This window comes from Leiobunum rupestre, chromosome 10 (assembly GCF_980474605.1).
Source record: "Leiobunum rupestre chromosome 10, qqLeiRupe1.1.hap1, whole genome shotgun sequence".
Lineage (NCBI taxonomy): Eukaryota > Metazoa > Arthropoda > Arachnida > Opiliones > Sclerosomatidae > Leiobunum > Leiobunum rupestre.
Window position 1 is genome coordinate 51,898,544 of NC_143393.1, and position 20,179 is coordinate 51,918,722.

The 20,179-nt window shown below is 37.3% G+C and overlaps 2 protein-coding genes across 9 annotated transcripts in view; one reads left to right on the plus strand and one right to left on the minus strand.

The window, feature by feature from the left end:
• The window catches only part of LOC149926181 (uncharacterized), a 75,162-nt gene that overhangs the window by 35,070 nt on the left and 19,913 nt on the right, over nt 1-20,179 (minus strand). Inside the window, exon 3 of one of the 8 annotated variants that reach the window (XR_016477051.1) lies at nt 14,891-15,290. The exons of the other annotated variants lie outside the window; for them this stretch is intronic. The gene's annotated coding sequence lies outside the window, so the exon portion shown is untranslated. Of the gene's footprint in view, nt 1-14,890; nt 15,291-20,179 lie in introns of those variants that run through there. 8 annotated transcript variants of the gene reach the window in all.
• On the plus strand, nt 15,788-16,926 carry LOC149926182 (uncharacterized). The gene is made up of 5 exons (XM_090161027.1): nt 15,788-15,939; nt 15,994-16,471; nt 16,533-16,696; nt 16,755-16,784; nt 16,843-16,926. The coding sequence occupies exons 2-5, from the start codon at nt 16,110-16,112 to the stop codon at nt 16,866-16,868; spliced, it is 582 nt and encodes a 193-aa protein (XP_090017153.1). The 5' UTR covers nt 15,788-15,939; nt 15,994-16,109; the 3' UTR covers nt 16,869-16,926.

Below are 20,179 nucleotides of genomic sequence, written 5' to 3' on the forward strand. Positions count from 1 at the left end.
TACGGCACCCTCTTTTCCAAATCTTTGGATATCTGAAAGAGTTGACTTTTTACCCGACGATTTTCCAACCCTTGATGATCACAACGCTGCTCTCATTTCGAGAGGCTTTAATCTCCCAGAGAAACTCGCGTTTAAAAGGGTCCCGTGTAAAGGCATGCGGCGAATGCGATTCCGCTTTTTGGAACATCCTCGGCCCAGTCTTCGTACACGTCTTTAACGGCTTGCTAGCCTCCCCTACATAATGGGAGAAATACTATCGTATCCTTGCTCCCAAAAGCCGGAGACCTAATGAACCTAGCTAACTGGAGCCCAATTTCACTTACAAACTCCGACTATGAGCTCTGTGCAACCGCTTGAACTCTGTGATAGGCGCGCTAATTCACCCCTCGCAGACTTATTCCATTCCTAGTTGATGCATCTACCATTCTTTCTCCGTTCTACGCGATGTTATCACCATCTCTAATTCCAACCGCGAGACCCTCGCTAATATCAATATTGACTTTCGCCAGGCGTTCAATTGCGTTGATCATGTCTACCTTTTCAAGATTTCGAAGGATTTCTTAGATTTACTGCGCGTCGTTTACACGGACATGATTTTTCGGGTCCACGTAAACAATACCATCTCGCTCGAGATCCCTTTCGCCAGTGGTATTAGCCAGGGTTATCCGTTGCCTGGACTTCTCTTCGTTCTAGCCCTCGAGCCGTTTTTGTGCTCCTTACGATCCGCATTTCACAGGTATTTCGTCCCCGCCCATTTTAGCCTCGTCAGCATCACTTTCGCCGATGACCTCAACGGCCTCCCTTGGAATCCCTTAGAGTTTATAAAATTAAGCGATTGTCTCGTAACCTACAGCTCCGCTTCTGGAACAATAGTGAATGATGACAAGTCTTTCGTTCTCTGGTGTGGTGAATAGCGCACCATCCCCCCCAATTCGTACACCTTTTCCATTAAACTGGGACGGTCGGAAATTTCTTGGAGTATATCTAGGAAATTCCTCAGCTTACGAGCTTCGGAACTGGCCAGAACTTAAAACCCGAGTTTTGAGAGTACTCTACCCCTGGATTCTCTATAGACATCATTGTTCCCTCACGGGGCAGATACTGCTGATTAATCAACTAGCCGCCTCGACTATATCAATCCATTTTCTTTGGGCAGGTGCCCATTGGGTGCAATCGCACTATCTCTATCCAGTACTCAACCGGGTGGTCTAGGCTTATAAAATGTGGAGCTTAGAATTCGAGCATTCAGAGTGCAATCGCTGGCACTTTACATCTCATCCCGTGATTAAAACTCGCCAGACATGTACTAAGGCCATTTTCGATGTATTCCTTCCGCGCCTACCTTCTCCGGAGGCCATACTATCAGATCATTCGAGTAAACACTCTAAAATTCCTTTCTGCACGGTGGCCCTCTCTTTTGGGTTTGGAATGCTATTGAGGCTCCAGCCCAATTTATCCTCCCGAGAAAAGTTCCTTAACGTCCCCTTTCCGCACTCGCCCATTCTGAAGACCGTTGAAGGCGCTTTTCTAAAGAACGATGACCTTGCCTCTCGACCGTAATGGTCACTGGGTATCGCAACAAAGCCTCTTAACTTCTCGCCCACCTCGACTTTTCGTGCAGCAACACAAACAGGTGGTCAATGCCTATATCCATAAGTACCCTGAGACGTTCGATAACTCCGGTTTAAAGATAAAAACAACTCTTTTGGTCAGGATGACGTTCTATCTATATCTCATAGTGGCTCCAAGACCAGGCTAACGGACAACCAGCTCACTCGCGACATCTACCAATGCCTCGTTCATACGGTTTTTCCTGGAAAACCACTGTCACTTCCAGTGAATGACCCTACTTTGCTCTTCTTCGCTCTATGGAATATCCCTTACAAAAATATTCCTTTAGATTCTTAAGAAGAAAAGGGAAAATGTTTTAGAAATTCTTTAGGAAAAATCATAAGAATTCTTGGTTAATTTGGCACCTTTTTCCCAAGATCGTTCTTAAGAGTTTCTTTGGAACAATTCCTTTAGGATTTCTTTGCACCAAATCCTTAAGGAGTTCTTAAGAACAAATTCGTAACAATTTCTGGTCAAATCTTCTTTAGAATGTTAAGAATAATTTATCTTTAGATTTTACAGAATAACTTCTTAAGATTGCCAAAGAGGATTTCCTTAAGAGATAACTTTAAGCAAATTAAAATAAAATAGAAGGCTTTTGTTCTAATTAGTTTTTCCATTTACATTCATTTTTTCTACCTTTTCTACTTCCTTTTCAGAGATTCTAACACAAAATCGGTTTCCCGCATTTAGAGATTATCAACACTGAAGGAATTCCGTCTTGGCGGGGAAGAAGCGGCCGATATCAGTTAAATAATATACATCCAGGGTGCCCTAAATGTGAGCAGGCCATTGCAATTAATAGTGAGGTTATTCACCTATTATTGCATGGTGGTCGCTATACAGCAGACAACAATTATTCTAAGGCTTCCGTTTGAAAATCCAACGTTAAAAATCATATTAAATGTCAAAATTTCTTTCAGAGAATAGGGTGCGCATGAACCGGTCTACTGTTGGAATCTCTGGCTGAAATTTTGACTTTTGATATAGTTCTTAACGTTAGATTTTCAATCTTAAATCCGAGCATAAACGATGTCTGCTGTATACCGACCTCCATGCAATAATACGTGAATAACTTCACTATAAATCTCAATGGATTGCTCACATTTAGGGAACCCTGGATGTATATTAGTTTAATGAAATCGGCAGCTTCTTCCGAATAAAGACGGAGTTCCTATACACAGTGTTGATTAGGCTCAATTTGTGGTAACGGTCTGCGGTTTGAATGTCTGACTGAAATTTTAACTCTGAATATATTTCTTAACGTTAGAGCTTCATATAGAGGCTTGAGCCTAAAAGCTGTCTGCTGTATAGCGACCGTCATGCTATAGAAGGTGAATAACATTGCTGTAAAATTCAATGCAACACTCACATATAGGGCACCCTGGGTGTGTAATGGTTAGCAACAGTGGGAAATTGGGAATTGTGGAATAAGTACCTTCACGACTGAATGTATATCAAATTTCTTATCGAGAAATCCAGTTCTTTGGGTCAAAAATGTATATTTGGTTCTTTTAATTGGGCCACTTTTTCAATCAACCCTGTAACGAAATGGCTCTGGTTTAAAGTTTGTATTTATTGTAGGGAGAGCTAAGGTTCTAATTTTCTTTTTATTAAGAGTCACCCCGACTGAAAAAGGCTATCCTAGTTCGAGTTTTTAGTTATCGATTAGTTAAATGACTACTGATTGAAAGAAAGATTCATTAGAAATCGAAAAATAAGGAGCATTTTTTATTTCATCTTTTCCGTTAGGAGTTTTAAGAATGTGAGGGTGCTAAGGGTGAGGGTTCTTCCGGATCCGCCACGCAGTAAGTAATAGGTCGAGAGTTTATCATAGCCTCCGTTTCTAGGAGTGTGGTTTCCTGCTCGTGGTAAGTAAGAGCCGCTCTTCCCAATACCTTTCTCAGGGTTATTTTTGTAGATTTAACGAGCCTCTCCCACCAGCCACCGTACCAGGCGGCTCTTTCGATTACGAATTTCCACGTGATTCCTTTCAGTCCGAAGAAATTTTTAACTTCGTTTGAGTTTAAGTTGTTCCAGATTTTCCGTAAATCTCGATCAGCACGCTGGAACGTGAGCGCGTTGTCCTTGAGACGGTGTGCAGTATTCCTCGCTTGAAAATCATTCTCCGGAAAGAGAGTAGGAAATCGTAGCTTGTAAGAGTTGGCACAATTTCCAAATGTATCGCGCGGGTCACGGCGCAAGTGTACAAACAAATATACGATTTTTTTATTTGCTTGAGATTTTTGACTAGAAGTGGACCAGCGAAATCGATTCCGACGATTTCGAATGGTTGAGATTGGTCTATTCGATCTCTCGGTAGCGGGGCCGTTTCAATCTCGCCAGGTTTGGCGCGGTGTCTTCCGCAAATGAGACATTTGTTTATGACCTTCCTGGCCAGTTGTCGCGCTGAATTGATCCAGTAGCGCTCTCGCGCTTGTGTCATGGTTATAGTGACTCCACCGTGCATTACTTCTTTGTGGCTACGAGTCATGATGAGCTCCGTGAAACGATGTCCGTTGTTTAAAATAACGGGGTGTTTTTCTTCAAATTTAAGGCTAGCTTCTTCGAGCCGACCTCCTAGGCATATTAATCCTTCTTGATCTAGCATTGGTTTTAATCTGGCTAGTTTTGAACTTGACTTGATTTTGGAGTTTTTATTCAACGCCTGTATTTCTTCGACGTAGTTCTGTTCTTGAATGCATTTTACCCATTTCATTTCAGCTTTGGCCAGTTCGTCGGCGTTGACTGGTTCTATGTCGTTGATTTCGACAAAGTGTTTATTTTGTTTTCTCCTTTTAGCGTTGTCACGAAAGGTTTGGGTCCACTTGCGCAGTTTTCATTTGCGCAGTTTCCATTTGCGCACTTCCCACTTCCGCAGTTTTCGTTTGCGCACGTTCCCAATTGCGCGTTTCCCATTTGCGGAATTGCTATTTGCGCAGCTCCCCATTTGCGCAGTTTGTCATTTGCGCAATTTACCATTTCCGCGCTTTTTCCCGATTGCACAGTTTCCCGCTTGCGCGGTTTTCTCGTTTGCGCGGTTTCCCCGTTTGCACAGTTTCCCGTTTGCGCGATTTTCCTGCTGCGCAGATTTGTTATATGGAGGGTCTTCCCATTTGCGGGGATTTTTATGACTTAAATATTCACTATTAATCCTTTTTCCTAGAAAAAGGGTTATTTCTGGCAGGTAAATTTTAACATTACCTTGTTTAATGTCCGGTTGGGCTGTAAATACCAAAAAAAATTAGGTTTTTCTTAGTTGAAATAGCATTCGTTGAATTAGTCTCATGGAAAAATATCTATAGTCCAACAGCGACTCGAAGCTTCTCGTCCTTTAGGCTAAGATTATAGTGTAGAAACTGTTTACTGACAGTTCCAGCTTTAAGGACGATTTTAATGATGCAATATATATGGTATATAAAAAACAAGTGAATTGAAACAAACCTATTTCCGAACAATAAAAAATGATAAAAGATAAAAACGATGTTTAAAATCTAAAATAAACAGGAATTAAAAAATGTTTCAATTTCAGATAAAAATGCTGCTAATACCTTAGCACCACTTTTAAAATGGCTTCTGTCGTAGGACAATATACGTCCTCTGTAGTAGAACACCTATATGAAAACGGTGCCTACGCGCCTGCAGCGCTCCCGGCTAACCTAACCGTTGCGCGTTAGCTTTGATATAACTACCTCTATATAAAAACTATTTCGTTGAAATGGCCTCCAATATAGGACAGTAAGCGTCCTATGTGAGAGGCCAATACCAAGATATTTCGTAAGAATGGCCTCTGCCGTAGAACACCTCCTATAAGTAGGAGTGTCCACAATCATCAGGGTTTTTCAATGTACAGGTAGAAAGGGGGTCGGCACCGGAAGTTCCCGCTTCCTTCCCCCTTCCGGCGCGAGGGGGTCGGCATTTCCCTCGGGGTAAGTCACCGAAGGTCATTGACCTCCGCAGAGTGGCGCGCGCTGATTGGCTGGCGTGGTAACTACGCGGCGCGGGGAGCACGTGGTTACTACGCGTGTACTGCGCGCTGATTGGCTGGCGCGGCGCGTGTACTGCGCGCTAATTGGCTGACTTGAAATTATTCAAAATGGTGCCGATTGGCTGGCGTTTTGGCGCGAAAAGGGGTCAGTACTCCTTTAAAGGAATTCCCAGGTTCGCTCGGGCTTTTCCAATGTTAAGGCGGTGACAGGTTTTGATTGATTACGAGCAGGTGTAGAAATAACTTAGCGGCGCAAATACCTTTAGTGACAATAGCGAGAGAACCGCAAACACCGATTAATTATGTCATATTTATCGAATTATTACGTCGAAAATTCACGTGATTTGGCCGCCATCTTTAATGTTTCATATTCAAACGGGTTTATATTGAATACATTGCCACTATACGAAATATTTACATAAATTAAACAAGGTCGGTTCGCGCTCATGAAATTTAAATAAACGTTAATAATGCAGTAAAAAGCTAAGCCTAACAAATACTTTGTCGTCACAACTACTGTTAAAAACATTTGCTGTTATAATCTCCCGCGTATTGACTGAATAATAATGGTATTTTATAGCGTCATATGAAATAACGGGCGGAAATAACTTACTTACGAGTTTAAGGTGAATCCTACGAAGCAAGAATTACATTTGTATAATAACCAACAAAACATTTACTAATAAAAAAATTATAAACTGAAAATGTTTTTTGAAATATATTACGTCATTTAAACAATGACCAATCAAATCCCTTACGTCAAATGGACAATGTAATAGTATTATGTAAATTTATAACGCTACCAAGTAAAAACGGTTTTAAATGTGCGGTAGATGGCCAAGTCAAACAGCGATTTATAGTCCTCCGGTATTCATCCATATTATAAATATAACTCTTAAAATATAACTTAACATTTTTAAATACAAAAGTAAATTAATTAAAAAACGCAGCCGATACATTTAAGCGATCATACAAAATAGTAAGAAATCAATTTCATTACACGAAACATTTGTTTGATTTATAATACATTTTTAACGGTCTGCTACGTTTTACATTCTGTGATGTTAATATGTTTGGGTTTTAGTTCTTTAACAATTAAACTACTTTACATCTAAAAAACCAACTTATACCGCCAATGTGTTGCTTATTTGAATTGATAATAAAACTTTTTTACAAAACTCAAAAATGAATAATACAATGTTATAAAATAATTTTCAACTCTGAACCTGAAATTAAATATGTTTGTCAAATGGTTATCACTTTTTTTTAAATTATCTTACATCCTTTTATGTTTAAAATAAAAAACTCTGATTTAAATTTAAGACTTTATTTTACAACATTTGTTGTTGACACAAAGGAACTATCGTTAATAACATTTAACACGCTATCAATAAAAACCACTAACTCGTCTATCGCCTTTAAGAATCCAGTTTTTTGGGGTCGTTCCAAATGCATTTCGTGAGAATTATACTCTTTTTGAAAATATCTCATTCTTTGTGCATTCAAATCCATTTCAAGTTGACGATTTATTTTTTTCAATTCTTTATTTATATGTTTAATCAGTTCATAGTCCTTGTTTTCTTTATAAGTCATTATTCCACAACAAAAACAAAGCGAAACTAGTTTGTATAAAACGCCATGTGGTTGGTTCAGTACAGGTCGAACACAAAGGAATCTGATTACTGATCTGTCTCTCCACGCCATTAGCGCTCCTCTGATTACCGCGAACTATATCTCTCTCCACGGCGATAGCGCTCCTTTAAAGGAATGCTTTTCTCCGCGTTTATCTCCATTGTTGATTTATTTAGAGCAGGTGTTGAGCGGAGAATCCCCCGTTGCTATGGTGACTTCGGCGCGACGTTTATTTGAGTATCAACAAACTTAGCAAATACCTTTAGATTGTTTCAATGTTCAATTCGTTAACCTCGCATGGTTTAAAAGTTCTCCACTTAAATATACGAAGTTTGAGAAAAAACTTTGACCAATTTTGTGTTTATTAGCTAAGCGTATTAAAAAAGAACCATTTAACGTTGCATTAAAAAATTATTATATAAAATATCGAAATAAATTAACCCAGTTAATCAGATCCATTAAAAACGATCACTTTAAAATTAAAATAGAAAATTGGAACCGTAACTCCAAATTAATATGGAAAGCTATAAATGAATCAACAAATAACTCTTAAAAATTCAACCCAATAGACAAAATAAAATATAAAAATAATATTTATATAAGCGATAAACAACCGAAAGAAATAGCGAATTCTTTTAATGAATATTTCTCTTCTATTGGTGAAAAATTAACTAATGATATCCTAACGACTAATGTAAATGCATCCTCTAACACAGACCCAGCTGAAAATAATACCAGGTCTTTTTTTCTCGCCGGTTATTCCGCATGATATAAAAATAATAATTGCATCTTAAAAAATTCTAATTCTAATGGCCACGACGACATAGATATTAAAGAATTAAAAATTCACGAAAATAATAATTGTAGAAACTGCACTGGAAAATGTTTAAAGTTATAAAGAGTAAATAAACTAAAATATCTGGGGGTAATAATAGACAGTAATCTAAAGTGGAATGAACATGTGACCTATATCACTAATAAAATTCGACTATGTATAAATTCCGTGAAATTAAAAACTTTCTAAAAATACCGTGGTTAAAAACAGTATATTACGCCCTAATTCAATCAATTATATCATACGGAATAATTGGCTGGGGTGGTACTTATGATACTACAATCGTACCATTAGAAATATTACAAAGAAAAATTCTACGCATATGTACGAAATTATTATTATTAACCTCGCAGTTTGAAACAAGTTGTCCCTATATTAAGAATCAGCTTGGTATACAATTTGCAGCTCTGGCCTTATAGAACCACCATCATTCCGTCCTCTTCTATTCGCGGTTCCAGCGACGCTTCTCCCATCTCTTGCAAATCTAAGACGACATAGTCGAAATGTAAATGATTCAGTGTTTTCCGTTAGGCTTAGTTTCCGCTTGAAGAATAATTTGTCGATTTTCAGCACTGTCAAGGCAGATAAGGATTGGTTGTTATATCTCTCTCCACGGCGTTTATTTCCATTGTTAACAGGGTTTGATTGAGTGATATGGAAAATAACGAACTGAGGTACGATATTACCCAAAGGCACGACTCATTTAGCGGCGAACTCTTTGTAGCGCGTGCTACGAAAAAGTGGTCGAAAATTACAATTTGAAGGAGGATAAAAGACTGTTTTCGTTGTACCCGTTTTTGAATTGCCAAAATTTATCTACCGGTATAAGCATTCAATCATTAGCGTTTATATCTCTTCCGTTTATCGTGATTTTAGTCGCTAACGGTTGAGTATTGTCTTAATTAGTACTCTTTTAATATTATTACTGTTTAGTAAATATATATTTAGCAGAACACCCTATCAGCATTGTCGTCATATTTCAAAAAACATCATGAATTCGGATACCAGAGAGCCCATGCCTAACAAATGCGACGTGTGTAAAAAAATACGACTTGCACAAAAAAGGATCGAGATGACGATGGACAGTGGTACGATTTGTGTTGCAAATGTAGTTCTATTCATCAGTATTACTGGAAAAGAAAGGCTCGCGTAGTAAAGTGCGAACATCAAGTGCCGTAGTGGTGGGAATGACGCGTCGGTCATGGACACGTTTTCTCCAAGCGTCTCCGTCGAAAAGACTGCGATATTTTTTTATGGTCTTGACATTATAAATCCAGCGCCTGTAATTATTACTGGATATGTATGAGTTTTCTTTTTCTTTGGTTAATAAAATATTTGGATCCCAGCAGTTATTGGTTTTTTCCGTAGGGGAAAATTTTCGAAAAACTTACTAACAATATATTTAAAAACATTGCATCTGAATTGTTGTCTGTTTAGCGTGAAACTTATTCCATCAATGAGACACTTTACGCTGTAACGTGTAAAGGAACTAATAATTGAAGAGCGCAAGGGCGTTATTATTATACAACTCGAAATAAATCTCCAACGTATTTTGCAATGGTTTAATTCGTACGTTACATCAACCAAACCCAACCTTAACTTGAGAGTTTTTAGAGTGGCATTGTTATTTTTCACCACCAGGGGTAAATTGAACTTTTTTAAACGTAACAAATTACGAACGTTACTTAATTCGTTGACCGTGGGTATGAAAGACCATTATTGTTTTGCCATTTTTCAACACTTAAGAACTTAGTGGCAGCACACACTACCCTAATTGTAACGACTGCATTATTGAGAATGTAAGCATTGTTTAAATACTTATCTTTTAGCCAAAGAAATGCCCCTTTTAGTTTAATGTTGATATTTCGGTAACCCTACGAAGCCAGAATTACACATTTCATTTTACAGAACAAAATTGGACGACAGTTGGATAATGAGTGATAAGGAAATTAACGAACCGTGTACGGAACTATTGAAAAGTATCAATATATTGAAAAAACAGAGACGAAAACTTCAAGCGGAATATATAGCAGCGAGAATAGAACTTGAAGATTGTTTTCCTACCATACGAAGAGAATCTTCTTACGAGTCTTTAAAAATGTTTTCGGAAAGAGAAAGATTACTCAGTTTTAAAAACTGGGTTACTTATGCAACCGAAGATTTGGCCGCCTGGGGATTTTATGCGCTCGGTAACGGAACGAGTGTCAAATGTCCTTTTTGCGGCCTAATGGTCGAAGAATGGCAAGACGGAGATATACCGTTAATAGTTCATTGCCGTCAAATTCCATTATGTCCATTCATTCGAGGATGCCAAGTTGGAAATGTAACAATATTACAAAAGAGTCATTCCACGACAAATCGACCAAATTTTTTGAAATTTTCCACTCTTCCTTCTTAGATTTGGATAACAATTTGCCTTAAGGGTTATTCTGGTCGAGAAATCCGATTTTCAAATTTTTTTTAATGTGCGTTAAGCGGTTTTTGAGATATTCGCTATAGAACTTTACCAAAAAGGGCCAAAAAGGCCTGGACACCGAAAACTTGGAAATTGATATCTCCGTCAATAAAAGTCCGATTGTAATGGGATAAAGCTTATTGTAAAGCATTTTTCTTATACAAACCAGCATAAAATTTTAAAAATTCTATATTGAATTTCTCAGTCTCAAAAAACAGTTTAAATTGTATGACCTTTGACCTTTACCTGTGTCCCCAATTTTAGTGAAATAGAAATATTGTTTTTCGAATTCCCCGTTTATGATTTAGTCGAAAAGATCAAAATCCCAAAGTAGTATTTTTAGTTCTTTAGAAATAAATTATTTTGTACAACCCCTCGTGCAGTTTTAGAGATATGGAACTTGGTATACATATCTTGTTAGTCCAGTCGATTTAAATTAAAAAAGGGGTGTAACTAAAAAAAATTTCAAAAGAATTTTTCTCTTTTGCAATGTGTTCCTAAAATCGGTCTGAACAGCCCCTGAAAAATTTTCATGAATCCCACCTTGGGAAAGTGGTAAAAAGTGGTCACAGGTGGTCAAGGTAGATTTTATTTGGAAAATACGGTCGGGGAAAATTAAAAAAGTTATCCTGACTTCATTCTTTGAGATAAAAGGCTGAAATTTGGTGAATATACTTCACAGCTATAGGGGATAATTATAGGTTAAAGCTTTTCACCGCCGCCATCTTGGATTCAATATGGCGGACGCAAGTTCGGTGTAAATCTCGGAATATCTTATCAAAAAACCTTATAACATATGCAAATACTCTTGATATTGTATATTATCTATATTTCCGGTTTATCACGGGCTTGAACGGTAATAATATTTTCCCGCCATTCGTAAAATACAATATGGCGGCCGTTTCACCCTACAAGAGTGAGAATCACAATTGTTACTGGGACGATTTAGTTTGGACTTATTCTAAAGGAACAGGGTTTATCTGTTTCTGTATCTATTTACGGTACGGGGCTATACAAATCTATTAGTCCATGTTTGGTGGTACATCAACTGATACTTTGACGGTCATTACATAGCCTTTTTTTCAAAAGTTGCATCTAAGAGTTCACTTGTGAAACCCGAGAGTATTCCCCTAACTATTTGTATTTGTATGGAAATAAAACGTCAAAAATCTGAACCATAGTGACCGGGGATGGATATTAGAGGGTGGTCCGATAACGATGGACTTAACACCAGCTATAATTTGCTTACTAAATTTAGTACGCTGTAAATGTAATAAGAGGTGCTCCGATAAGAGTTGTCGATGCAAAAGCCAAAGCCTTAATTGTTCGTCGGCCTGCGGACCTTGCCAATTAGCTATTTGCGAAAACTCATTGAAACCGGATATTGAACTCTGATACCGAAAATATTTAAGTTTTAAAATTTTTAAAATAAATTATTTAGGTTAATTTCATGTTTCTTTTTTTAAATAGTGTTTATTTTGACGGGAACGCTCCGAGAATGTAGTTTCCTATAGAATAAGCCAAAACTCGGCATAAATCGTCCAAGTAACAATTGTGATTCTCTCTCTTGTAGGTTGAAACGGCTGCCATATTGTATTTTGCGAATGGCGGGAAAATATTATTACCGCGCAAGCCCGTGATAAACCGGAAAAATAGATAATAGACAATATCAAGAGTATTTGCATACGTTATAAGGTTTTTTGATAAGATATTCCGAGATTTACACCGAACTTGCGTCCGCCATATTGAATCCAAGATGGCGGCGGTAAAAAGCTTTGACCTATAATTATCCCCTATAGCTGTGAAGTATATTCACCAAATTTCAGCCTTTTATCTCAAAGCATGAAGTCAGAATAACTTTTTTAAACTTTCCCCGACCGTATTTTCCAAATAAAATCTACCTTGACCACCTGTGACCACTTTTGACCACTTTCCCATGGTGGGATTCATGGAAATTTTTCAGGGGCTGTTCAGACCGATTTTAGGAACACAGTGCAAAAGAGAAAAATTCTATTCAATTTTTTTTAGTTACACCCCGTTTTTAATTTAAATCGACTGGACTAACAAGATATGTTTACCAAGTTCCATGTCTCTAAAACTGCACGAGGGGTTGTACAAAATAATTTATTTCTAAAGAACTAAAAATACTACTTTGGGATTTTGATCTTTCCGACTAAATCATAAACGGGGAATTCGAAAAAAAATATTTATATTTCACTAAAATTGGGGTAACAGGTAAAGGTCAAAGGTCATACAATTTAAACTGTTTTTTGAGACTAAGAAAATCAATATAGAATTTTTAAAATTTTATGCTGGTTTGTATAAGAAAAATGCTTTACAATAAGCTTTATATCATTAAAATCAGACTTTTATTGACGGAGATATCAATTTCCAAGTTTTCGGTGTTGAGGCCTTTTTGGCCTTTTTTGCTAAAGTTCTATAGCGAATATCTCAAAAACCGCTTATCGCACATTAAAAATAATTTGTAAATCGGCTTTTACGACCAAAATAACCCTTAAGGCAAATTTTTATCCAAATCTAAAAAGGTAGGGTGGATACCTTTGGACGATTTGTCATGGAATGACCCAAAAGTCGTAAACATATTTTAGAATTTCAAAGTGTAAATATTACAATAAAGTGTCAATTTTCCAATGTAAAAAAATATGTATCCGAGTTTTTTAATGCCGCCCTTACATAAAATGTCGGAGTAGTTACATTTTCAGTTACGCTAGCTTAATACTACTAAAATCCCCTTTAAAATTTGATAAAATACATTTCAGATATGTAAGTAGGTAGAATAATACTATAAAATTCCTTTTTCTGCTTTTAATACGGCAAAACGCAACTCCGATACGCAAATATAGACAGAAAATACAAAAAACTCTTTACTCTACGTTCGATTCTTTAAAATTCATTTCCGATACACAAATATAAAGAAATACTACAAAATTTAAAAAAGGTAGAAAAATACTACCTCTTTTCTTGGCGTTCTAAAGTGGCGAATGAGTGGTGGTGAATGTTATATCGGTGGAGCGAAATCCAGGGGTTTTTCTACTGTGCTGATGTAAAAACAATGACGCAATAACTGACTATATTAAATCGAACGATCAGTGGCTACCCATTCAAACTCGAAGAAGATTCAAGTCAAAACTATGTAAGTATAATCTTATTTTAGTCCTCTTTCTCGGAAGGTAATCTATTTACTTTTGAATTATAGGCATAAGAAATCAATAGTCGTTGATTTTGAATTCTTTGACGGGCGGACCAAAGATGAGAAAATAGTGAAAGAAGCGTCAGCTTGCGCGGCCGAAAATACATCCCGGGTCGCAACGTGGGTTTTTCTTCCACCATACCCCCTAACCGATCTACCTTCCCAAACTCAACGCCAGAACACCTCGGTAGAAAAGAACATACACGGTCTCGCTTGGGACTATGGTTTCACCCCGTACAACAAATTGGAAGAATGCATGCGAATGGCTACTGACGGCTATGACCGCGTATTTTGTCAAGGAAAAGAAAAGTGCAAATTTTTATTAGAACTAATAAACCGCGAAGTAATAGACCTAAATGGTGTAGGTTGCCCGGAGGTTACTGAATTGGATGAATACAGACCCAGGTTTACGTGTCTTATGAAACACAACACTAATTTGGAAAGTAAGAAATATTCTTGTGCTTTAGAGAAAAGTACGATATATGCCCAGTGGCTATATATAAATATCTTTATTGTAAATTGGAGATTATGTGAACAAAAAGCAATTTTAGATCAAGAGTTTTATCTTAAAACATTTTAAAAAACGCCTCGCTTGACAAGTAATTTACCCCCGTTATGTACTATTTAGAAGACGTTGTTAATATACTTTTACAAGTAATTGATAATTATTACCGCGCCACCCTCAGAAGTAATTAATTTGTCTACAAATATATAACATGTCTCAACGCCACAGGACCCCGAGGCACTACCTTAGTTTATTATAAGATTAAAAATGTTAGTTTCATAATTTCCTATCATTCTCCCTAGACAGATTGTCTTTCGTGAGCGATTCCTTTTTATATATCAGACCAATGGTTCGATGGCTTATCAAACAATGTATACGTAACCGATTTATGTTAGATTAACTTTACACGAAAAATGTTTCGGGGCAACTTAACCAACTATTGAAAACAGTTTTCATATCAGGTAATCATGTATCCGAATGAAAATATCCATAGATTGTGTTTTTTATTACTTCTTGGATATAAGTTATTATGATGACTTATAACCCTAACTTAATAATTTAAGCAATTCTTTCTCTTAAAGAAATCGTATTCTAATAAGCTCATAAATTTAGGAATAAACTTATATTATAGGATGAAGAAAAGTCAATGGACATTTATTTATAAATTATTCGCAATTTTATTTATAAACGAACAACAGTTCGGTCTCGTGGGCGTTTCACGAAGTGACAACAACCCGAAAAATCGAGCGCCTCGCACTCCTCCCGTCTACGGCTGCTCTTCGACCCTCTTCTTCCACAGTACGTACAGCGGAGATGGGGCGGAAATTTCTTTATCAGATGCCCGGGGATGTGTTTGGTATAGACATTACCATATCGGAAGATTACACTCCTTTGATAATGCGCGCACTCTCTTCCCCAACAAAAGAAGAGTGTTCCTCATCTAACGTCCACTTCTTCGGTGCATTCGCCGCAATATAAACAAATCATAGAGTCCGTTGTCGTTCCGACGTACTCTTCCCCCAATGTCAATTTTAAAGAAATATGGTCCATTTACTATACAAATAAAATATAGAAAAAAGGCAAATTTTAAACAAATTTAAATTTATGGTATTAATTTTTAATTCTACGATAAATTATACGACCAAGAAAAAAGAGAGAGAAAAGTATATTTACCAAGTTTGAAGTTTCCGATTGAATGTTGGTTTCAACGCGATACTGGTAAGGGGTGGGGGGAAGAACAAAATAATCGCGTGACAGTTAACAAATGAGTCATATGTGATTTCAATAACCCTTTGAGCTATCAAAATGATTAACGGTCAACGAAAGCGTTATAACACGGGGATTTTAGTAGTATTTTAGTGACAAGTCTTATATATAACAATATAATCGCGTGACAGTTAACAAATGAGTCATATGTGTTTTCAATAACCCTTTGAACTGTCAAAATGATTAATTAGTACGAAAGCAGAATGAACCGGTTCTACCATGACTATGCGAAAGGATTGTTCACTAACGCATTTCTAGCGAATGCGCGACTCAATTTAATTCGATTACATAATTAATTGTATTGTCAACGAAACACCTGCTGGAGTTTTCAACACGTCCCCTCTAAGGGGTTTTAGGTAGTATATATATATATACCCTTTTTTCACCCGAATCTAGAAATCCTAACACTAGTGAATCTTCCCGAAGCAAAAAAAATGTAAGTTTCCAGGTGTTTTTATTGTAACAAATACTTATTTGTTTTTGTTTCTAGGGAATCGTTTGTAGCTATACACATTCTTTTCGCCATAATTTGGCCAAAAACTAAATATTCTTCTTCTAAACGGTTTTTGGTAAAAGAGGAAATTTTATATTTTAAGTTAAATATAAATGTTACAGATTGGCTACAAAAGCTCAGATGGTTGCGAAGACCTAATTGTTTTTCGTACCCCGGCTGCTAATAATTATTCGGGAGATACAAACCGCCAAATCGACTCGATCGCCTACTATGTCCATAAGCTTCCCAGGGATCAGGGACAATACGATATTGAGGCCGTCGAGCGCCATGTCTTCAATATAACGCGACTGGCCCAATACGTTATTGTCAAAGAAAGGCAAACGAAAGAGTACCTGGGAAACTTTATCGATCTAGATCGAATAATCGTCGCCACGCGGTTTGTGTGCCCCAATTTTCCAGATTTAGAACTACAGCCGGGTGACTTTCACCATCATTTTAACAACGACCATACGCGGTATGAATCAATGATCACCATCTTTTGGTGGGGAAATTATATAGTATTTCTTATTTAATAGAAATGTGTGCGCCTATGAAAAGGCAAGGCAAGTGGCTGCCTATGTTCAAAGTATAGAGGGTAATCCCCTAGAATTTTACCCCGAGGAAGAGGACGACCAGTCTACACCAGCCACATCCCCGACAAACCCAGCGAACAAACCAAGAGCGCTTGATATCCGAAATGGTAAATATAAAATCAAACTATCATGTTTCTCATTTTTAATTTTTAATTTTAATTACAGCTCCGGGAATCACTATTGTCGTAGAAGGAGGTAAAACAATTGGTTCCGAAAAAATAATTACGATTCTAATAGCATTTTTCATTTCTAGGTTCCGAGTTAAAAATTATATTATAACGCGTAATAAAGTTGTATGAAAATTGTATAAATAAAGCTGTACAAAAATTTCTTCCGATCTTGCAACTCTATTTTCATTCTTATTTTAACTGACAATAGCGATCAATAATAATTCCCATGGAACCGTATAGGAGTGAAACGCTCAATAACTAACGATAAAAATAACCTAAAAATGGTTAACCAAGTAACTTCTAGCTCTGTATTTGACGGTAATTAGAATGTCATACTTATCGACTGCTGCTTTTTGAAAAAGTTATAGTAGCAATGTACACGTTTAACACGAATTTAATTTCAGAGTTGAAAATTATTTTATAACATTGTATTATTCATTTTTGAGTTTTGTAAAAAAGTTTTATTATCAATTCAAATAAGCAACACATTAACGGTATAAGTTGGTTTTTTAGATGTAAAGTAGTTTAATTGTTAAAGAACTAAAACCCAAACATATTAACATCACAGAATGTAAAACGTAGCAGACCGTTAAAAATGTATTATAAATCAAACAAATGTTTCGTGTAATGAAATTGATTTCTTACTATTTTGTATGATCGCTTAAATGTATCGGCTGCGTTTTTTAATTAATTTACTTTTGTATTTAAAAATGTTAAGTTATATTTTAAGAGTTATATTTATAATATGGATGAATACAGGATGACTATAAATCGCTGTTTGACTTGGTCATCTACCGCACATTTAAAACCGTTTTTACTTGGTAGCGTTATAAATTTACATAATACTATTACATTGTCCATTTGACGTAAGGGATTTGATTGGTCATTGTTTAAATGACGTAATATATTTCAAAAAACATTTTCAGTTTATAATTTTTTTTTAGTAAATGTTTTGTTGGTTATTATACAAATGTAATTCTTGCTTCGTAGGATTCACCTTAAACTCGTAAGTAAGTTATTTCCGCCCGTTATTTCATATGACGCTATAAAATACCATTATTATTAAGTCAATACGCGGGAGATTATAACAAAAAGTGTAACAGTAGTTGTGACGACAAAGTATTTGTTAGGCTTAGCTTTTTACTGCATTATTAACGTTTATTTAAATTTCATGAGCGCGAACCGACCTTGTTTAATTTATGTAAATATTTCGTATAGTGGCAATGTATTCAATTTAAATTAGAAAGCTTTCCCTCGCGTCGTTTTTAAAAGTTAAGTGACGGTAATATATGATACATATGTCATAATAATCAAGTTCAAGTCATCTAGGTACGTAACGATATAAAAATCCGTTAGGAACAACTTGTTTAAAAAGCGTTAAAAAATTGACGTAAATATGGTAAATTTCCTAAAAATATATAGATGGCCGCCCTACAGAACCCGTTTCAATATGCGACATTAAAGATGGCGGCCAAATCACGTGAATTTTCCAAATTACTAAGAGTTCATATAATAACCGTTAAAAGAAAGTTACAAACTTATGTTAAGCCTTTGTCTAAATTCCCGCCAAAAAATGTTTTTATTATATAGCTACAAGGTCACACATTCCCCGAGTCTCTAACAGCGTACTGGGTAACCTAGCATTCCTCGATAAACAACAATGCCCGAGTATAGCGAGCCTGGGAATTCCTTTAAAGGAGTACTGACCCCTTTTCGCGCCAAAACGCCAACCAATCGGCGCCATTTTGAATAATTTCGAGTCAGCCAATTAGCGCGCAGTACACGCGCCGCGCCAGCCAATCAGCGCGCAGTACACGCGTAGTAACCACGTGCTCCCCGCGCCGGGAATTTACCACGCCAGCCAATCAGCGCGCTCCACTCTGCGGAGGTCAATGACCTTCGGTGACTTACCCCGATGGAAATGCCGACCCCCTCGCGCCACCTGCCGGAAGGGGGAAGGAAGCGGGGACTTCCGGTGCCGACACCCACGTGTACCTCTACATGGAAAACTGGCAAAGATTGGGGTACATCCTACTCCTATATGAAAACGGTGCCTACGCGCCTGCGGCGCGCCCGGCTAACCTAACCGTTAAAAAAATATTCTTTCTGCAGTGCAATTTTAAAGGTGCATTTTTGGTGGAAGGCACTAAATTTAAACAGCAGCCAATATACTGTACTCAGTGTTACAGATACTACATTTTCTTTTAGCTTAAAGGCTGAGAAGCTACGAGATGCTTGTCGACCGAAGATTTATTCCCAACAAAATAATTCAACAACCGATATGTCAACTTCAAACAACTTTAAATTATTGGTATGGACAGCGCGACCGGTAATTAAAAATACACCAGCAGCATAGTAGGATGGTAAACAAGGTTACGTTAAAAATAAACTACCTGAAAAAATCTTATATCAAGGAAAATTGCTGAATATAGAATATTCAGGTCGTGAGAAGCCGCGGAAAAGAAAAACCTGCGCAAATGGAAAACAGCCCCATTGGGAAACCGCGCAAATGGAAAATCTGCGCAAGTGGAAAACCACGCAAATGACAAACCTGCGCAAATGAAAAACCGCGCAAATGAAAAACCTGCGCAAAGGATAAGCCGCGCAAATGGAAAATATCTGCGCAAGTGGAAAACTGCGCTTACGGAAAAAGCGTAAATGAAAAACGCGCTAATGGAAAACTGCGGAAATGGGATACTGCGCAAATGGAAAACCGCGAAATTGCATTTGCGGAAATGGGAACTGCGCAATTGGCCCATTACCTCACGAAACCTGAGTAGATAGGCGGTGATTCGAAGGACCTTATTAATGCAACTACATCGGTTCAAGTCTATTAATTTGTTTATTCCAGGTCGGTCTGTTATTGTGACCACTACGACCGTTTTGCGTAGTTCTTCGTCTACTTCTTTGGGTGGTGGTTCCCTCTTTGTTATATTCTCGGGCCAATTTTCTTGGCTTTCCTTTAGCCAAGGAGCACCTTGCCACCATAACTAGCTTCTTCGTAGTTCTTCAGCCGTCACCCCTCTTGTAGGAATATCGGCTGGATTTGTGTTTCCTGGACAATGCGATCATAATTTTAGATCCGTCATTTGTCGAATTTCTTTCGCTCGGTTTTCAACGAAAGGAGAGTAAGATTTATCCTTTCTTCGAATCCAATGAACCGCTATTGTTGAGTCGGTCCATAAATATACCTCTGGGTTTTCGACTTCAAAGATTTTCTTGACATTTTGGTTAAGTCTAGCACCTAGAACGCAGCCATTAATTCCAAACGGGGAAGCGTGAGGCACTTTTTACTCTGATTAAGCGGCGCTACACTCGCTTTTGAGATGATTAGGCTCACTCTGATTTCTTGATTTCTCGTTTGGTATCTGACGTAAACAACCGCCGCGTAGGCCTTCGTCGATGCGTCACAAAAACAAT